This window comes from Lithobates pipiens, unplaced genomic scaffold (genome assembly GCF_037356315.1).
Source record: "Lithobates pipiens isolate NorthernLeopardFrog02 unplaced genomic scaffold, aLitPip1_a1.2 Scaffold_25, whole genome shotgun sequence".
NCBI lineage: Eukaryota > Metazoa > Chordata > Amphibia > Anura > Ranidae > Lithobates > Lithobates pipiens.
This window is the reverse complement of record NW_027507787.1, coordinates 57504168-57524446: the sequence shown is the minus strand read 5'-3', so window position 1 is coordinate 57524446 and position 20279 is coordinate 57504168. Positions and strand designations below refer to the sequence as shown.

The following is a 20279-nucleotide window of genomic DNA, read 5'->3' as shown; positions in this document are numbered from 1 at the left end:
TAGATCAGAAAATCTTACCTTTATCTTTACCCAGGGAACTTTGGAACTATCCAGTGGCTAGCCTTAAAGGTGTCTTTCCAATATGCGATTACTTGGCTACATGTATTATATATATTTTTTTTTTTTAACATCTTTTCCACCCTTGCATTCAGATCACCTGCTCCTAAGAAAAGAAAACTTCTTGCTAATAGCTTGCCCACTAAAAAACCTGCTAAGGAATCCAGCAGCGAAGACAGTTCTAGTGAAGATGAAGAGCCACCTGCTAAAAAAAGTATGTTTTTTATATAGAGAAATGGTAACAAAAGCAAGTATGAACTAGTAGTATGTCCATTTTTAGAGATGACATGTAATTACAGGGTTTGTGTCCAGTGTGTTGACAATGATAAATGCAGGGTTTAGTTTCCTATCCTTCCTTTCAAATTGGTGTGTGTGTGTGTGTGTTTTTTATTTTTTTTTTAAGTTCTAGGACTAGGGAGGTGTGCCTTATGTAGCTATGTACAAAAAAAATCTGCATATTGAGGGGGTTAAAAAAAAATAAAAATTAGAGGCCATCACATTTTATCAGGCAATCGAGAATCTATTTTCCCATTTCAAGCTGCCAGCTACAGGTTGGTCTCTGTACTGAAAGTGTGCTATGCAGTGTGATCCCAACACAAACACTGTAGCGCATATATTCAGACCCACTTCCATAAAGCCACATGCATGCGCACCTTTACTAAATGATTTATGCATTTTTTTTTGTTTTGTTTTTTTATAGTACCGGCAGCAGCCAAAAAGCCAGTGACTAAAGTGCCTCCACAAAAGAAAGCGGAAAGCAGCAGTGAAGATTCTGACTCTGAAGAGGAAACAAAGCCACCTCCTGTAAGAAGCTTACCTTAATGAGCTGTTCCTGCATGAGACTAGTGGGTTTAAATGCAGTTTTCTACCTCCTGCCCCCTTTTTCTATTTTTAAATTTTTAACCACTTAAGGACCGCCGCTTGGCAATGTACGTTGGCGCAATGGCACCGACAGGCACAAGCACGTACATGTACGTGCTCGCCTTCCAGTGGGTGGGGGGTCCGATCGGACCCCCCTCCCGCTGGATGCGGCGGTTCGTTTCGCTGCAGAAGCGATCCGGGATGAGGGGATGGCTGTTGGTTTCTGGCCATCCCCTCTCGATCGCTCCTGGCGAATGAGAAGCTTCCCCCGCTGGGTATAGTAAACACAGGCAGGGAGGAAGTGATGTCATTCTCCTCGGGGCGGTCTTTTTGACCGGACTGCGAGGAGAACACAGAGTAAGTGTGCACCAAACACTACATTGACATGTAGGTACACTTAGGCACACAAATCACCCATCGCCCCCCGATTCCCCCCCCCCCCCCCCTCCCAGTCAGTGTCACTGATTGCAGTGATCATTTATTTACTGATCACTGCATTCAGTGTCAGTTGTGACAGTAAAAACTGTCAGGGCAGTTAGTGTTAGGTCCAGGGTAGCCCCCTACACCCCCCCCCCCAATAAAGGTTTAACCCCCTGATTGCCCCTAGAGTTAACACTTTGACCCCTTTTGCCAGTGTCACTAAGCGATAGTTTTTCTGATCGCTGCATTAGTGTCACTGGTGCCGCTACGTAGCTAGTTTTTTTTTTTTTAGGTTCACCGCCAGGTTTTTATAGCGCTAGGTACCCCCATATACTAGATCTAGCCAATAACGGTTTTAACCCTCTGATTGCCCCTAGTTAACCCTTTCACCCCCCTTTTGCCAGTGTCACTAAGCGATCATTTTTCTGATCGCTGCATTAGTGTCGCTAGGTAGCTAGTTATTTTTTTTAGGTTCACCGCCAGGTTTTTATAGTGCTAGGTACCCCCATATACTACCCAATAATGGTTTTAACCCCTTGATTGCCCCTAGTTAACCCTTTCACCAGCGATCACCGTATAAGTGTTACGGGTGACTCTGGTTTGTTTGCTTTTTATAGCATCAGGGCACCCACCATTTATTACCCAATAAAGGTTTAACCCCCTGATCACCCGGCGGGTGATATCAATTAGGTTTTAGGGTCAGGGTCTACATCGCCCCAGGCAGCGCTAGGTTAGTGCCAGTACTGCTAACACCCACGCGCAAAGCATAAACCTCCCGTAATGGTATAGAATCTGAACAGATCTATACTAGCGTCCCCAGCAGTTTAGGGTTCCAAAAAAACGCATTGTTAGCAGGATCAGCCCAGATACCTGCTGGCACCTGCGTTTTGCCCCTCCGCCCAGCCCACCCAAGTGCAGTATCAATCAATCACTGTCACTTACAAAACACTAAACGCATAACTGCAGCGTTCGCAGAGTCAGGCCTGATCCCTGCGATCGCTAACAGTTTTTTTTTTTTGCAGCGTTTTATATTTAAATCCTGAAGGCAGTGCTTGATTTTCGGGGTCCCGTACGTGGCTAGGCTCCCAAAAAATCCTCCACATGTGGTATCCCCATACTTGGGAAAAGTAGCAGAATTTATTTTGGGGTGTAATTTTACTTATGCCCATAGCATGTGTGAACAATATATAATTTAGTGACAACTTTGTGCAAAAAAATAAATAAAAATTTAATATTCCTGCAACTTGTGGCAAAATATAAAATATTTCATGGACTCAACATGCCTCTCAGTAAATAGCTTGGGGTGTCTACTTTCCAAAATAAGGTAATTTGGAGGGGTTTTGTGCTATTTTGGCATTTTATGGCCTTCGAAACTGTGATAGGTAGTGAGGAGTGAAATCAAAAATTTGCACCCTTAGAAATCCTGAAGGCAGTGATTGGTTTTCGGGGTGCCATACGTGGCTAGACTCCCAAAAAGTCCCACATATGTGGTATCCCCGTACTCGGGAGAAGCAGCAGAATATTTTTTGGGGTGCAATTCCACATATAACTATGGCATGTGTGAGCAATATATCATTTAGTGACAACTTTTATTTTTTTTGTCCCAAAAAAAAAAAATAATTCAATAGGCTCAACATGCCCCTCAGCAATTTCCTTGGGGTGTCTACTTTCCAAAATGGGGTCATTTGGGGGGGGGGGGTTGTACTGCCCTGCCATTTTTAGCACCTCAAGAAATAGGCAGTCATAAATTAAAAGCTGTGTAAATTCCAGAAAATGTACTCTAGTTTGTAGACGCTATAACTTTTGCGCAAACCAATATACGCTTATTGACATTTTTTTTTACTAAAGACGTGGCTGAATAAATTTTGCCCTAAATGTATGATTAAAATTTTTAGATTTTTCTTGTAACAAAAAAGCAAATCTTTTTGAAAAAAAAAAATATATATTTTCGGTCTTTTTCCATTTATATCGCAAAAAAATAAAAATCGCAGAGGCAATAAAATACCATCAAAAGAAAGCTCTATTTGTGGGCAGAAAAGGACGCAAATTTTGTTTGGGTACACCATTGCATGACCGCGCAATTACCAGTTAAAGCAGCGCAGTGCGAAATTGTAAAAAGACCTCTGGTCCTTAGGCTGGCAATTGGTCCGCGGCTGAAGTGGTTAACCTGTGTAATGTGTCCTGGATTAAAAGGATGATGTGGCAACCCTAATCCAGTGTCTATTTTAACTGCTTGCCGACCAGCCACTGAAGTTTTACTGCGGCAGAATGGCATGGCTGGGCGAAACATTACCTTAAGCCGCTTCGCCTTTTAGCCACTAGGACCTGCAGCGTGTGCCTGGGGCTGATGCGAGTAGATGTCGAGCGCTATGACCGCTGGTCACTCAACATCCTGGTTCTTTCAGGGGAGTAGAGGCAGATCGTGTTATCTCTTCTCCACCCCCCAAGGAGTTTTTTTACAATAAAACCTGGACTCAGTTTAGTTTCTTTGCACTGCTGCACCAGTTTTAGTAGATCCACACTCCCCTTTAGGGTTCTTTTTGTATGACTGGTTTACCAGTGCATACAATAAAAAAAATTAACATGCTAATTCCAAAACTTGTTTTTTGTGTAAATGTTACTCTTTAATCATTATTGCTGGATCTAACCTGGCTGAAGTGATCTATGGGAATAGTTTTCTCAAATCGCCTTTCAGGACAACCCCGGAGAGAGTAGCTCCACCTTGCAATCAGGAAACACATGCCCACTTTAAAAACACCTCCTCTTCCTCCATGGCTTCAGTTATTGTGTTTCCTCCTTGGAGGAAGCATGTGCCTGAACCAGGGAGAGCTACACTCTCTGCAGGGGAGTAAGGCTTACCTTTTGTTGCAGGTTGTTTCTCTTTGACCCCCAGCAGCATCTCCACGGGGAGAGGACTCCTGGAGCTCCTGGTCCCGCCATCTCACGGGAGTAAGGACCCTCGGAGTGCCGGCGTCGGGTGCCCGGTGTCCGCTTGTTAGCACAGGGAGGGCTCTGTTGCTGGCGGAGGCCGCTGCAGGTCAGCGGCATGGCTCCGTTTTCGGCGCCGGGTCCCGGGCGGCGACGGCGTCGTTTGCGGTGACGCGCGGGCGCTCTGAGGGGGCGTGGCGCCGTGGTTCAGCGCCTGGAACGCAGGGGTCATGGGGCGGGTCAGGTGACCGCGTGCTTCCGCTTCCGGCCGGCCTTGATGACGCGGCGGCCGGGAAAATTTAAAATGAGAGCTGTTTGTAAAATAGCTGCCTCACTCAAGCGATGGAAGAGTGCAAGCCAGCTATGGCGGAGACAGGCGCCCCCAGCACCGGTCCAGCCCAGGTACGTAAGGTGCACTGGCACCCTCTGCTTTACTGTGGGTTATGTCTTTGTTTTGTTCCCCCCTCTTGGGGGCCTGTCGCTGCAGGTCTGAGGTGGACTTCGCTCTGACCTTTTGCAGCCTAGTTCTGGGGTCTCACTAGTGGTCTGTTTGGTGGTGGGTCTCTGCACTGGCTTGGTGTTAAACAACTGGTTGTTGAGAGCTTTTAGTGAGTTAAACCTGTATGTCGTTTCAGGAAAAATCACTAGGAAAAGCTAGACCAGGTCAGAGAAAATGTCCTTCTTGCAAAACCCCCCTCAGAGATTCATGGCAGAAGGCAATGTGCAGAAATTGTATCAGAGAATTGATGGAAGAGGAAACATCTCAACAATATAAGGATTTGTTTTCTTCGGTTAAAGAGCTGACAAACTCCTTGAGTTCAGTCAGGTCCATCCTGATACAAAACCCTCCCGCACAGACCGAGCCTCAGAACTTACCGCCCAGCCCCAGGGCGTCGTCATCCAGACAGGTGGAAACTGAAGAGTCTGGAGACGAAGGGGGTAGTACTCTCATCTCCTTCAGGGATTCTGAGGAGGAGGAAGAGGAAGGAAGATAGCAGGGGCTCCAAATTCAAGCTATCACTAGAGGAAGTAGATGATATTTTAAAAGCAATCTACACTACTCTAGAAATTCAAGAAGAAAAAGTACAACTGTCAGTTCATGATAAAATGTACCAGGGGTTGGACGAAACAAAACGGCGAGTTTTTCCTGTCCACAGGGTCCTCTCAGATTCAGTGAGAAAAGAGTGGAAGGACCCAGAAAAAGCCCCTTTCTTCTCTAAAGCTCTCAAGAGAAGGTTTCCCTTCGAAGATAAGGACTCAGAGGTTTGGAACAAAAAACCCAGAGTCGATGCAGCTTTCTCACAGGTATCCAGACTAACGGATCTAGCCTTTGAGGATATGGGGATCCTTAAAGACCCAATGGACAAAAAAGCTGACTCCATCCTTAAAAAAGCTTGGGATGCCGCGTCAGTCAGTCTAAAACCAGCAATGGCAGCTACGGTGGTGGCCAGGAATCTGGAATGTTGGGTAGAGAAGCTGAAGAGCCATATTGAGGCGGGGACACCCCGCAAGGATCTCTTAGAGTCCTTTCCACTGATCCTGAATGCAGTCAAATACATGGCGGATGCATCAGCAGAATCGGTTAAACTGGCCGCTAGGTCTTCGGCTCTTGTAAATTCAGCCAGGAGAGCAGTTTGGCTGAAAACATGGTCTGGGGACACTGCTTCTAAGGTCAAGCTGTGTGGTCTTCCCTTCTCGGGTGACTTGCTCTTTGGTCCCGATTTAGAGTCTGTGCTGGATAGAACAGCCGATAAAAAGAAGGCTTTTCCAGTTAAGAAAAAGCAGATTGCTAAAAAGAATTTTCGTGCTTTTCAGCAGTCCCATAAAAAAGACCAGGAGCACAAGAGCAGATGGGGTTCACAGAAGGGCAAAGGCAGGGGTGGAGTCCTCTTTAGATCTCCCCCAGAGCAGTCCCCTAAGAACAAGTGACAATATCTCCCCAGTGGGGGGGGAGACTGTCAGCTTTTCGCGAACAATGGGACAGGCTGTCTCCAAATCTGTTCGTGAAGAGCGTTGTCGATCAGGGGTACAGGTTGGAGTTTTCAGAACTACCCCCAAGCAGGTTTTATGTGACAACATTGCCAAGGGATCAGGAGAAGGCCTCTGCAATGAAGCTGTTACAGGAGCTGATACAGCAAGAGGTTCTGATTCAAGTCCCAGTAAACCAGCAGGGCGGGGGTTTTTATTCACATATTTTTCTGGTGAAAAAACCCTCAGGGAAGTACCGTCTAATCCTGAATCTGAAATTCCTGAACAGGTTCATTCGGTACAAACATTTCAGGATGGATACAATTTTCTCCATCACAAAGCTGTTGACCCCAGAATGCTTCATGGCATCCCTGGACCTAAGGGATGCCTACCTTCATATACCAATTCATCAGGCATCGCAGCAGTTCCTGCGCCTGGCATTGAAGGTGGGGAGTTCGGTATGGCACCTCCAATTCAGGGCTCTGCCGTTCGGACTCTCATCCTCTCCCAGGGTCTTTACGAAGATTATGGCAGAGGCCTTGGAACCCCTGAAATTGAAGGGGATTCCAGTCGTTCCTTATCTGGACGACCTTTTGTTTTTTGCAGACTCCAGGGAGCAGGTCCTAGTCAATCTCCAGAGGGCCCAGTCTCACCTCGAGGGCCTGGGATGGCTTCTAAACCTAGAGAAGTCAATCCTGACCCCCTCACAGGAAATGAAATTTCTGTGGTATACCTTAAATTCGGTTCTCCAGAAAGTTTTCCTACCGTTGGAAAAACAGGAAAAGTTACAGCTAGCTGTACAGCGGATACAGAGCAACCAGACAGTCTCAGTCAGGATGGCTATGGCAGTTCTGGGCCTGCTTACGGCAGCAATCCCGGCTGTTCAGTGGGCCAGGTTCCATTCCAGACCCCTTCAGAGGGAGGTTTTGTCAAGCTGGTCCCATCAAGATCCTTTGGAAAAACAGCTAAAAATTTCGTCAAAGACGAAAAGGGCTCTTTGGTGGTGGAGAGACCAGGCAAACCTCTCAAGGGGCCTGGTGTGGACCTTTCCTGTGGACAAGCGCCTTACTACAGACGCAAGTGCCTGGGGCTGGGGAGCCCATCTGGATGGTCAGACATCTCAGGGGGTCTGGTCCAAACAGGAAGCTCAAAGATCATCCAACTGGAGGGAGTTGAAGGCGATCTTTCTGGGTTTAGTGGCATTTCAGCAGAGTTTGAAAGGCCACCATGTCCAGGTGTTGTCAGACAACACAACAGCGGTTACCTACATTATGAAGCAAGGGGGAACCAGAAGCAGGAGCTTGATGGAGCTGGCCAATCTGTTGTTAGCCTGGGCAGAACAGAACACAGCCTCACTATCGGCAGTGCATCTGAAGGGCTCTCAGAATTTGTTTGCGGACCTCCTAAGCAGGTGCAAATTACTAGAGGCAGAATGGAGTCTGAATCAGGAAGTGTTCCTGATGATCTCCGAGGCCTGGGGGGTTCCACAGGTAGACCTTTTTGCCAGCCAGCAGAACTCAAAGGTGGACAGGTTCTTTTCTCTTCACCGAGGAGATGCAGCAATAGGGTTGGATGCATTCGCTCACCCCTGGCATTACCAGCTGTGCTATGCCTTTCCTCTAATTCCACTAGTACTGAGGAAATTCAGGGAAGAAAGGACAGACTTAATACTAGTCACTCCTTTTTGGCCAAAAAGGCCCTGGTTCGCGGGTCTTCGAAACCTAGCCTCAAAGCCCCCATGGAAGTTACCACTCAGAAAAGATCTGTTATCCCAGGGGACAGTAAGTCATCCAGAGGTGGAACTCCTGCAGCTAACCGCCTGGTTTCTGAGGAGGACCTATTAAAAGCCAAAGGTCTCTCAGATAAAGTAGTAAAGACTCTGCTGTCCAGTAGGAAGGCAGTTACACAGGCAATTTACATGAAGGTCTGGAAAAAGTTCAACTCCTGGTGCAGTTCTAGAGAACTCAAGGTCAAGAGCACGGTGTCCGTCTTGGAGTTTCTACATGAAGGAATGGAGAAAGGTCTCGCAGCCAGTACCCTGAAGACTCAGGTGGCTGCCTTATCAGTTTTCTTTGAAAAGACTTTATCTAAAGAAACTTTAATTTCTAGATTTTTTAGGGCTCTTGCTCGAAATAGACCAGTAGCCCTTAAAGACTTTCCCAGTTGGGATTTGTCTACAGTTTTACAGGGTCTCTCGGGAGCACCGTTTGAACCCTTACAGGAAGCTTCTTTACAGAAGGTGGTTTTAAAAACAATCTTTTTGGTGGCCATCACCTCGGCCAGGAGAGTCAGCGAGCTACAAGCTCTAGCTATTACAGAACCCTTCCTTAAAATTTATCAGGACAGGGTGGTACTGAGGACGGATCCAGCATTCCTACCGAAAGTATCTTCAACTTTCCATCGATCACAGGAAATAGTGTTACCTACATTTTCTGCAACCCCAGCAAATGCAGGAGAGGAAGTTTTTCACACATTGGATGTGAGAAGATGTCTTTTACAGTTTCTGGAAGTTACTAAGGAATTTAGAAAATCAAACGCCCTCTTTGTGATATTTTCTGGATCACGCAAGGGGGAGAAAGCTTCTAAAAGTACGCTGGGTAGATGGCTTAAGTTGGCTATAACAGAAGCCTATAAAGCAAAAGGAGAAATACCTCCCTCAGGTATTGCTGCCCACTCTACTAGATCCACGGCAGTTTCCTGGGCTGAAAGGGCCGGTGCAACGCCTGAACAAATCTGCAAGGCTGCCACTTGGTCCAGTTATTCGACATTTCTCCGGCACTACCGGTTAGATCTACTGTCTGCAGCAGATCAGGCCTTCGGCAGGAAGGTACTGCAGGCAGTAGTCCCGCCCTAGGGTAAGTTTCTCGGTTATCCTCTCCGGGGTTGTCCTGAAAGGCGATTTGAGAAAGACTAAGTTAGACTTACCGGTGACGGTATTTCTAAGAGCCTTTCAGGACAACCGTTCCTTCCCTCCCTAGGTTATGCTTAGTAAATGTATTAAGTTCTACCATGGTGTTGTGCTTTCTGTGCTTTGTTTTCCAGCGTCGGAAGGCCACAATAACTGAAGCCATGGAGGAAGAGGAGGTGTTTTTAAAGTGGGCATGTGTTTCCTGATTGCAAGGTGGAGCTACTCTCTCCGGGGTTGTCCTGAAAGGCTCTTAGAAATACCGTCACCGGTAAGTCTAACTTAGTCTTTTTGGACTGGTGTATGGGCAAAAGCACATGCTTCCAGGTGCATTCACTTGTGTTTAAGATCAGTTTGAGATGCCTTTCAGATTTTCAAACTTAGCTTTCGACCACCTCCTAAGCTGTATAAACATGCTTCATATTGACATTTTATAGGGGGGAAAAACATTGTGATGCAACCAAATGCCTATCAATATGGACTTCCTAAAGCAGAACAAAAGTAAAAATGTGCAAACTGGCAGGCTCTTTATTACAGAACAGACAATGCAATGTCTCTTGTGCAATAAAATAAACTTGCTGCTCACTTTACGTTTTGTCACACTACCTGTGTGCTGGGATTGCTGCACATGCACAGGAATGACTTCATCCTGCACTAGCCAATCAAGATGGCTGAGGACTGGAAGTCAGGGAGAAGATAAAGCCAGGGCACTTTACGGGTGTTGGAACGAAGAACAGTAGTACCTTTTTTTTTTTTTAGTTCCGATTTAAGCTTTTATGAAACTTTGCTGAAGGGTCTCCCAGGGGTTTACCTGTGTCATCATTGGCTCCAACAGTCTTTGGAGCTATGACTAGGCACCAAAGCTTCAAATATCATACCATTGTGGAATTATTAATCAAAAGTTAATCCATCAATTCTTATTTTTATCAACAGTGCGTTTAAGTGGTATGAGGCTTCATCAGCTTTAGAATATCTAAAGTGCCTAAGGGCTGCATTTCTGGTATTGGAGATTTTACATCTGCCTCAAGTACTTATATTTAATATATGCTTGTTTGGTAGCATTTTTATACACTGATATTGTGCACTTAAGCTGATTTAATTTTATCTGCACACAGAAAAAGACTACACCCCTGGCAAAGGTGGCAAATGTGAAAGCTCCACCTCAAAAGAAAGCTACAAAAGATTCAAGTTCAGACTCCAGCAGTTCAGAAGATGAACCTCCCAAGAAAAAACAGGCTCTTCCTGCCAAGTCCCCTGTGGCAAAGTCCCCAGCACAGCCGTGTAAGAAGTGAATATTTATTTTTTCCTGCTAGTGTGACAGTACCTGGAAAACGGTTCCTCAACCCCTTTACTCCTGCCACAAGCACTGCAATGGGGGCAGTATTGGAATGCTGAGCAAGTTCAGGAAATTTTTGTGCGTTTTAAGTACATTTTCATGTGACTGCTTTTAAAGTGTTACCCTAAAAAAGAAAAAAAATGTTTGTTCCCTTAATGCATGAATAACAGCACAGTGCTTGTGCTGTGTAGTTTGGCCCCTTCTATCCCCTCAACCTGGCTGATCTGGCCTGGCTATGCCCTCCTACCTGTAAACTGACACGGTTTATCATGGCTGCTGAGCCCTGACACCGTGGTCAGTTTACGTGCCTCCATCGGCAGCTCTCCTCTCCCCATCCAGCTGCTATTATGACTACAATAGAAACATACCATCCCCTCTGTAAAATAACATTGTGCCCTAGTGTCTGTGTTGTATAAAAAAGCTGGCAATCTATACCTTATATTAGAGCCTCTCCCAGTGCTCACGTGGCTCCTTGGCTCTCTCCTCCCTGGTTTAAGTCCCCGAGAGTTATCGGCCCCTTCCGCTATAGCTGTCAGCCGTAGAGAGCAGAGAAGTCAAGTGAGCGCCGGGAGACTCTCTGATATAAAGTACTCTCTGCTGATGTCTGTTCAATCATCACGACAGTCTGGATCCACCAGGTGCCTGGACTGACACCCGGCTCAGTTTCTGTCGCTCAGAGCCTGAGCTGGCCGCTCTACCCCCTCCACAGCCCAGCGTTCAATTGAATGAGGAGGCAGAGCAGAGAGCAGTCACTGACAGTCTGCAGCTATCTGCTCACGGAGCTCTGAAAACCAAGCGATCAGCTGTGTTTGATCTGTTATGCTGCTGCGCTATGTCTGAATGGACGTGGGAAGCTGCAGATACCCCCATAGCAAGCTGCTTGCTGTGGGGCCATTCAAGAGAAGGAAAGGGCCGGGCTGTTCTATGCAAAACCACTGCACAGAGCAGGTTATTATAACATAACATGTTTAAAAAAAAAAAAAAAGACTTTAGTATCCTTTGCAGGACTATGCAATGCAAAGAATTATATATTTGCAGTTGTCAGGAGTTGGCTGGTGTACCATATAGACATTAGTGCACATATATAGCAATCTCTACAAGTGATGTACCCTGCATATATAGCTACATTTTAGTATTAATGTTTCAGAAAGTTCTTTCACGGGGGTGACTAATTCACTTTTTAAATTTTTTTTTATATTTTTTTATTTTTTTTATTTTTATCTTTATCTTTAAAATCTATTTTCCTTTTCGGCTACAGCAAAAACAACTCCAGCAGCAAAAACTACTCCAGCCTCAAAAACCCGGAAATCGGATACCAGTAGCAGTGAAGAGTCAGATGACAGCACACCGGCAAAGGTAAAATGGTGCTTATATCCTTTTATCACTATTTTTTTCTTTGCTCCTACCGTATTAATCAGCAATTTGTATCCGTAACGGGTCCACCTACATTGGCTCTCATCCTTCTATACAAGACACATTTCTAGCAAGTTTAGCTATTTTTGGTTGCAAACATAATTATATAATTTATTTGTGCTATATTGCTTTCATCCGCTTGGTCAATTTTGCGAAAGCGGGCAAACAAACTCCGAAATTTTTTTTTTTTTTCTTCTTATATTAGAATAAATTTGGCAGCTTCAGTTGCTTGATCGATTCTAATGTGTGTTTTTAAATTGAATGTAAACCCTTACATATACCCAGTGAAGTGAAAAGCCTTGGATGATACTGAGATGAAACAAATCACCTTAATTTTTACATGTATATATGCTTTCTTCAGCTTTCTACACTCTTTAGAAAGTGCACATCTTGTTTCCTCATTCAGCGGTGGGAGGGGAGTTTGGTGGACATACACTGTGTGAGAGCTGATTGCAGGAAAGTTGCCCCTCCCTCTCTCCACATAGGCAGAGGAACAGAGAAACTTACAGGGCTGTTATCTGAATAGACAAGCTCTCTGCTAATCTTCCTCTAAGCTCCCTCCCTGACACATTTCCAGCTGCTTTTTTTTTTCTCCCGTGTCAGAAAGCTTGTCAGATGTTATGCTGATAAGAAGAATGGAGTAACAAAGATACGACGCTTAAAACTTAGAGAAGTAAACACTACATACAGATATGTGCCCAGGTCAGATTTCATGAATGGGGTTTACAACCACTTTAAAGCGAAATTCCACCCAGAAAAACATGTTTACTTATTCACTGCACTTTCTCCCTCACCTGTGCTCCTGGGAAATGTGGGTCATCGTTTCCCAGAAGTCAGTGGGGCAGTACTGTGAGCAAAAATTTCATTTCCCGACAGGAAAAGTGGCTTAAGGCAGTTGCCATCACAATGGGGCAGGACCCTCCTCTGTTGTTATGGTAACTTTCTAAACGGCGCTATGGCCGTTGCTGCATTGCGCATGCGGGAGATCGAGAGGTGCATGCTGCCTACCCAGCATGCACATCTCCATCGCAGTTCCAGGAAGAGGTTGAGATTGGGCTTCACATGGCAAAGGTATAAAAATATGTAAAATTAAGATCCACTAGCAAACATACATAACGTTTATTGGGGTTATTAATGCATTATGATGGGATGTCAGAGAACAATTCTGTGGCTGTAACTCCGCTTTTAAGTGTGGGTCCTAATACCCACACCCATGTCCCCCCCCCCCCCCCCCCCATCTATCCTGTGAGGTATAAATCTACAAGCGCTCAGTTCTGAGCACTTCCTGTTTCAAAGTTGTCAGTACCTAGCTTGGAAAGTCATGTGAAGCAGTGATCCCCATTGACTGTAGCGGTTACTCAAAAAATGCTGTTGCATAGGAGCCTATGGGCACCTCTGATAGCAATAAAGTTAAGTGAGGAAGAACGTGTAAAAACACAGAATATGTATTTTGTGTGTGGCTTTTTATTTTTTTGCCCTCCTCTCTCGTGCGTGTCTTTCTAGGGCTATCATTTATGGTCAAAGCCAAGTACATGAACTATGAAGGCTTTTAAAAGCATTCCCTATGGACAGTTTTGGTTTTTCTCAGTGTCAAGGTCACTCAGTGTTTCGAGTCTTGGCTTATTTGGCATCTTATTTAAATTTTTACAGTATGTGTATTGCTATCATTTGAATGTGTTTTTTTTTTTTTTGTCTGAAAATATGCATTTGGCAAACAGATGCGCAAATATAATGTAACCTAAAACGATTAACTACCCTTTTTATTTTTATTTTTCTGTCTAATTTCGAATCTCAGAAAATCAATAACTTATTGAATCAAATCTTCATGCATTTTAGTATGTATGGGGAAAATAAAAACATGGCAGACAGCAAATTTTTACTGCTTGAAAATAAATTCTATTGTTTAAAAAAAAAAAAATTATTTTTCTTCACTAAACCAACTGACACTTTTATTAAGATCGAACTGCTTATTGTCTCAGGGGTCATTACGTTTCTAGATTGGTTGCCCACAATGTTCATCTTGGGAGCCATACTCGGACCCAACAGCATCAAAGCTGACCTGTGAGGTTTGTTTAGGGAATAGGATCCTGCATTTGGCATGCAATGAGTGTAGTTGGTCACAGGCTGCTATTCTGGCCCAGACTGCTTTTGCATTTATGTCCACCATTAAGAGGGTATTTTGATCCCTTCTAGGGAGCCTACAGCATGGATATAGTATAACAATTTCCCTGTATTTGTGACTGGATCCCCTTTTGTATACATTTAGGTGTTAATCACTTTGCTGTGTTCCCCGTGTGTTCCCCGTGTAAATGCCTAGTACTTTGGTGGCAGGTAACCTCCTTGGGCCTCATGCACACTTTTTTTTTCAGCTGCTCCTAGGGGTGTCTGCCGTGTGGGTTTTTATTTTTTAAACACCGTGGCATATTAGTCTGTCAGTGCACACACAAGCTTTTAGAGGCAGGAAATGAACCCACTGCCAGTGCATCCAGAAGCAACAGAGTTTTGACAGAAGCATTCTTTGCTAAACTTGTTTTAAAGCTAGCTATGTTTAGCGCTTGAGTGTTAAAGGCCAAAATTAATAAAATACATTAAAGCCAAGCGTTTGACCCCTGTAAATGCACCTAAACATGTTACACACTTTTTACAGGCTTTTTTTTTTTTTTTTTTTTATTGCTGCCGGGAGGTAAGGCTTCTAGCTGAGTTGGCAAAACATCCTAAGGCCTCATATGCACACAGAACGCTTAGCTTTATTAATTTGGCAGGTTTTTCTCACACAGCGTTGCTGCTTGGGGGTGACAGTTCAACTATATGCCCTTCACCCACGGCACTTGCGGTCTCAGCAGAAATGAGAAGTATGACTAAGCACTACATTGAAGTGTGAAACGCATTAGCTCCTGTCTGTTCCTGCTGTGGCTTGTATTTTTGTTCACAAGAATTTTGGAATAAAAGGCAAAAAAAAACGTTTGAGTGCAGCTGTCCAGATCTTCTAACTGTTTTTGATTGCTATATGGATTGCTGGCACCTGGGCTTCCAAGCTGGATAAAAAGGTTTTTCACTGTCGCTTAACCTACCTGGAGGGTGATATCTCTCTACCGCAAGAAGTATGTCTGCTAGTCTCTCGGCTGCCTGCTTTTCCCATTGTCGCACGACGTTAATCGGCACCTGGGGCATTGCAACTTGTTAACCATATACGTTAGGACCTTCTCATTCCACATCCTATTTTGTGAGTACCCCACAGGGATTCCGTCACTTGGCAATGGTGAAACAAGGTGCAGAGGAGCTGAGAGATGGTCTAAAAGAACTCCAGCAAAACACTCAGGGTGATGACTGTTCCCTAGCACTGGAGCAAGGTCTTATATTGGCATAACCCCCTTCCTGTGTATTTTTATTTTTATTTTTTTCGTTCCCCTGTCATTCACGCAACAAGATGACTGACTAAGGCAGGTTTCACTGCAACTATGGTCTGATTTTGCCCTTCTAGAGTCTTCAATTTCCAGGGCCATAAATCACTCTTTACATCTCCAGCACCGCAGTCTATTAATTGTGACCCTGTAACTCCTCCTTCAAAGAAGATATTGCAGAAGGTGAGGTGTACAGAGGAATTTTCACCTCCTGTATTTTGAGGCACCAGTTAAGATTTGATGCCACTTTCTTTCTCCTGTGAGCTCACTTATTGGTGTGGTGCCTGCTAAACTGCGCAGCACCACCAGAATCTACTCAACCTAAACAAGCGCCTATGGGTACAGAAAGTCTAAAGAACTTTCCTTTGCACACACAATTTAAAGCGGAGGTCCACCCTAAAGTGGACCTTCCGCTCATCGGAACCCTCCCCCCCCTCCGGTGCCACAATCGGCACCTTTCAGGGGGGAGGGGGTGCAGTTACCTGGATAATCCAGGTAACTGCACCCACTTCCGGGATAGCTCTCTGCGGAAAGGGGCGTAACTTACGCCCCTTTCCGCAAGTGCCCCGCTGCCTGCTGGGAAACACACAGATCCCAGAGGCAGCGGGGACCGTCCTCATTGCGCAGCGCGGCTCGCACATGCGCAGTAGGGAACCGGGAAATGAAGCCGAAAGGCTCCATTTCCTGATTCCCATACCCAAGATGGCGGCGGCAGAATTTGAGTGTCGATCTAGAGATCGGCTTTGGGTGCCGACATCGCGGGCGCGCTGGACAGGTAAGTGTCACTATTTTAAAAGTCAGCAGCTGCAGTATTTGTAGCTGCTGGCTTTTAAAAAAAAAAAAAAAAAAACGCGGAGTACCGGTGGACTCCCGCTGTGCTTTGCATGAGGTTTAGCCAAATCCTAAAAAGGTGGTTGTTATACACTATATAGCACCAACAGTTTACGCAGCGCTTTACAATGTATAGGGGAGACAACGCAATTACAGTACAGTTCAATACAAAAGGTACAGGAGGGCACTGCTAGTAGAGCTTACATTCTGAAGGGAGGGGGTGGTGGTGGTACAAAAGGTAATAGCTGCAGAGAATGATTTGATGTGGGGGGGGTGGTGGTGGCTCGGGGACAGTTGTTAGGTGGGTGTGGGATAGGCTTCCCTGAATAAACTAGATTTCCGGGATCTCCTAAAGGTGGACAGGGTATGGGCTGATCGGACATACTGGGGCATGGAGTTCCAGAAGATGGGAGTGGCTCTGGAGAAGTCCTGAAGGCAAGCATGGAAGGAGGTAACAAGGGAGCAAAAGAGTAGGCGGAGTGGAGGGGACGATTCGGGCAATATCTGCAAATGAGGTTGGTGATTGTTGTGAATGGCCTTGTATGTTTATGGTTAGCATTTTGAATTTTATACGGTGGGGTAGGGGAAGCCAGTGAAGGGATTGGCAGAGAGGAGCAGCAGTCATGGATTGGTTGGTGAGGTGTATTAGTCTAGCAGCAGAATTCATAATAGACTGAAGGGGGGGGTAGCCTGCTTAATGGTAGGCCATTAAGGAGCGAGTTGCAATAGTTAAGGCAAGAAATAATCAAGGAGTGAATAAGTTGCTTTGTGGTGTCATTAGTCAGGAAGGGTCGAATTCTGGAGATGTTGCAGAGGTTAAGGCAGCAGGTTTTAGCTAGTGACTGGATATGAGGGCTGAAGGAGAGGTCAGAGTCAAGGATTACACCCAGGAACCTGGCATGTGTGGAGGGACCAATGGTTGTGTTATTAATGGTGAAGTTACAGGGGGGGGTGTACCGTGAAGGAGGAAATATAACAAGCTCAGTTTTAGAAAAATTGAGTTTGAGGAAGTGGTGTGACATCCCATATCGATATGTCATTCAGTAAGTTTGAGATCCTTGGGGGGGTGAGTTGAGTGGAGAGAGAGATCTGGGTTTCGTTGGTATAGAGGCAGTATTGGAAGCCATGGGAGGTTATCAACTGGCCCAGGGAAGAGATAGAGGCTGGAGCCTTGGGGTACCTCAACAGAAAGAAGGGGAGTGGAGGAGCTGGAGTTTTACATGAGAGTGCGCTGAGATGGGTAGGAGGGGAACCAGGATAAAGCAGAATCGGAGGCTAGGGAGTGTAATTTGCTGAGGAGCAGGTGGTCCACTGTGCCAAATGCAGCAGAGAGGTCTAAAAGTGAGTATGGAGTAGTGCCCATTGGTTTTAGCAGTTGGTCATTGGTGAGTTTTAGTAGGGCAGTTTCAGTAGGATGTTTTGGGCGCAAGCCAGACTGTAGGGGGTTGAGAAGGTTGTTGTCCGTGAGGTAGTGGCTCATTCGGTCATGGACAAGGTGTTCGATGAGCTTGGAGGCAAACGAGAGCGGGCAGATGGGTCTTAAGTTATTCAAACAGGTGGGTTCTAGTGAGGGATTTGTGCATGTTTTGAGCGGGCTGGCTATGTTTGCCCTACAAACGGCTTTAGCCTGCTACAGCTACTACCTTTTCTCTCAAAGGGTCAAAGGCAGATCCATCCTTTGTTGCAAGCCTTGGGACCTGTCAGACATCCCAGACTTCTGGGTTCAGTCTTTCATTTCTGTTCGCTACAAAATAGAATTTTTCATCTCCACTCCTTGATTCAATGTACATGAGTCTGCATGATCTGTTTATCACTTCTCTCAGATCGGGGGAATTTCTGTAATTGGTGGACTTTCAAAATGCCTGTCCTCACAATCCCATGTTTTCCATACACAATCGCTTTCTACACTTTGCTCTGGAGGATCAACATTTTCAATTTTTTTTTACTTTGCCGTTCGGATCCTCCACTACACCAGGAGTCCTCAAAGTGCTTGCTCCACTCCTGGCCCTGCTAAGATTTCAGGGCATCCCTATCATGGAGTACCTGGACAACCTACCTGAGATTGCTCAACCAGGGTTATGTCCTTCAACATTCAAAAGACAAGCCAGTCCCTTCAAACTTTTGGATGACTAATCTTGAACTCTGCCCTCCACCCCATTGTCTGAATTTGTGGGGGCTTATCTTGGACATGATCCAGGCCAAAAATTTTCTTCACCAGGAAAAAAAGGTTGCATCTCTGTTCTCCCAGGTTCAACTGTTGGACTCGCGGGTCAAACAGGCACCCCTCAACTCTTCTGTTTTGAGGGTTCTGGGCCTCATGGTGGCTTATTTTTTTTTTTTGCTAGTTCCTTTTTTGCTCTGTTCCAAACTAAACCTTTTTAGCAAACCTGATCTTCTCCATGGTGCAGAACCATAATACAACTGTCTACCTGCCAGAAGTGGGAAAATTGACAAGGGAACTTTGATTTAAAAAAATCAATGCTTAGAATTGGGGGCGTTGTCCCTCCACCCTGAGTTCTTACAGATGATTTTCAGTAAAGGTCATTACCAGATGTGGATATCGCAGGCTACAGAGAAACTGGACATATTTATGGCCAGGGCCAGGTACCCTTCACATTCAGACTGGTGTATGCATTCCCTCCAGTTATTATTCCTCGACTGCTTCACAAGATAGAGTAAGACTGGATTCTGGTGATCCTTGTTGCTCTATATTGGCCCAGGAGAACTTGATAAACAGACTCCTGGTAGATGAGCCTTCCACACAGGCGAGACCTCCTGTCATACGGCCCTCTGTTTCACCTACTTGAAACCCAGATTCTAAAGAATAGGGTCATTGCTGACCCTTTCACACCTAGCTCATTGCTGGCCCTTTCACACCTTGCTCATTGCTGACCCTTTCACACCTTGCTCATTGCTGACCCTTTCACACCTTGCTCAACTATAAAGTATCTACTGTTGCATATCGATGGCCTACTTTTGGTTGGTGCAAGAGCAGGCATCTCAACCCCAGAAATATTCTATTTCTCAAACTGGCCTTCTTCCAGCTTGGTCTGGACCAGTATCTGGCTCTTGGTACTCAAACAGAACAGATTTCTGCATTGTCCATTCTAGTCCAGAAACCTTTGGCTATGCATTCTCCTGGGATCTGAATCTGGTACTTAACGGTTGTTCAGAAACCTTCCTTACCATCATTTATCCCATTGGAGGATCTTGGATTTAAAGTGGCGTTTTCAGTGATTTTTACCTCCATCAGGTGTGTTTTTGATTTGGTGGCTTTTTCTTGTAAAAAGCCCTTTTCTGAAATCCAAACCCTCTTCCTTCCACTGGGTGGTAATTTCACCTTGGTGAGACTATTGTTCCTCCCCAAAACACATTGATGAAATTTCACTGCCTGTATGTGGTCAGAACAGTTGGTCTACCTTGCTGGTAGCATCTTCCTTCAGTCTGTTCTCACTAAAGGTCCCCCCCCCCCCCCCCCAAAAAAAAAAAAATCGTCCTGCTTTCTTTTACCATTGCTAGGTGGCTCAGGCAGCTAATTTCAAGAGCTTATGCCTAAGACCCCATTCACACCTGAGCGTTTTGTAGCCCTACGCCTGAAGCTACAAAACGCTGGAGGGGAAAAAATACATTATTCTCAATGGAGATGGTTCACATCTCCACTCCAAGTCGCCTGAAGCCCTACGCCTGAAGCTCAAACAAGTTCCGGACCCCTTTTTGTAGCGCAAATCGGGCTGATTTGGGCGTTTTCATTCCCATAGAAACGCTCGATTCGAGCGTTTAGCGCGACAACGAGCGTTTCTATGGGCGTTTTGACGCTGTATCTGCAATGCTTAACATTGGTGACCTTTTGCCCTGCACAAATTTGCGACAAAACGCGGTTAAAAACGCTGCGAATCGCGGTAAAAGCTACGCTCAGGTGTGAATGCAGCCTAAGAGGGAATGGTTCCTTCCTTCCCCGTCAGGGTTCATTTCACCAAATCTGGGGTTTGGTTTTTTTGGTCTTTCCAGTATTGAGCATTAGTTTGAGTTTTGCAAGATTGCCACCTGGTCTTCTGATACATTCTCAATGTTTTTACTGGGTGGATCTTCAGGCCTCTGCTAATGCAAATTTCTGACTTCAAGTGATTATACTGTTATGGGTACGTTTTTTTAACATTTT

General features: G+C 45.3%; 1 protein-coding gene across 3 annotated transcripts in view; it reads left to right on the top strand.

Annotated features, from left to right (window-relative positions):
- Window positions 1–20279, top strand: part of NOLC1 (nucleolar and coiled-body phosphoprotein 1) — a 53932-nt gene that overhangs the window by 18908 nt on the left and 14745 nt on the right. For 2 of the 3 annotated variants that reach the window (XM_077454503.1, XM_077454501.1), the window contains exons 3-6: window positions 153–271; window positions 758–861; window positions 10255–10420; window positions 11734–11831. In XM_077454503.1, the coding sequence (XP_077310629.1) occupies window positions 153–271; window positions 758–861; window positions 10255–10420; window positions 11734–11831 (487 nt within the window). The remainder of the gene's footprint in view (window positions 1–152; window positions 272–757; window positions 862–10254; window positions 10421–11733; window positions 11832–20279) is intronic. The other variant, XM_077454502.1, reaches the window with a different exon arrangement.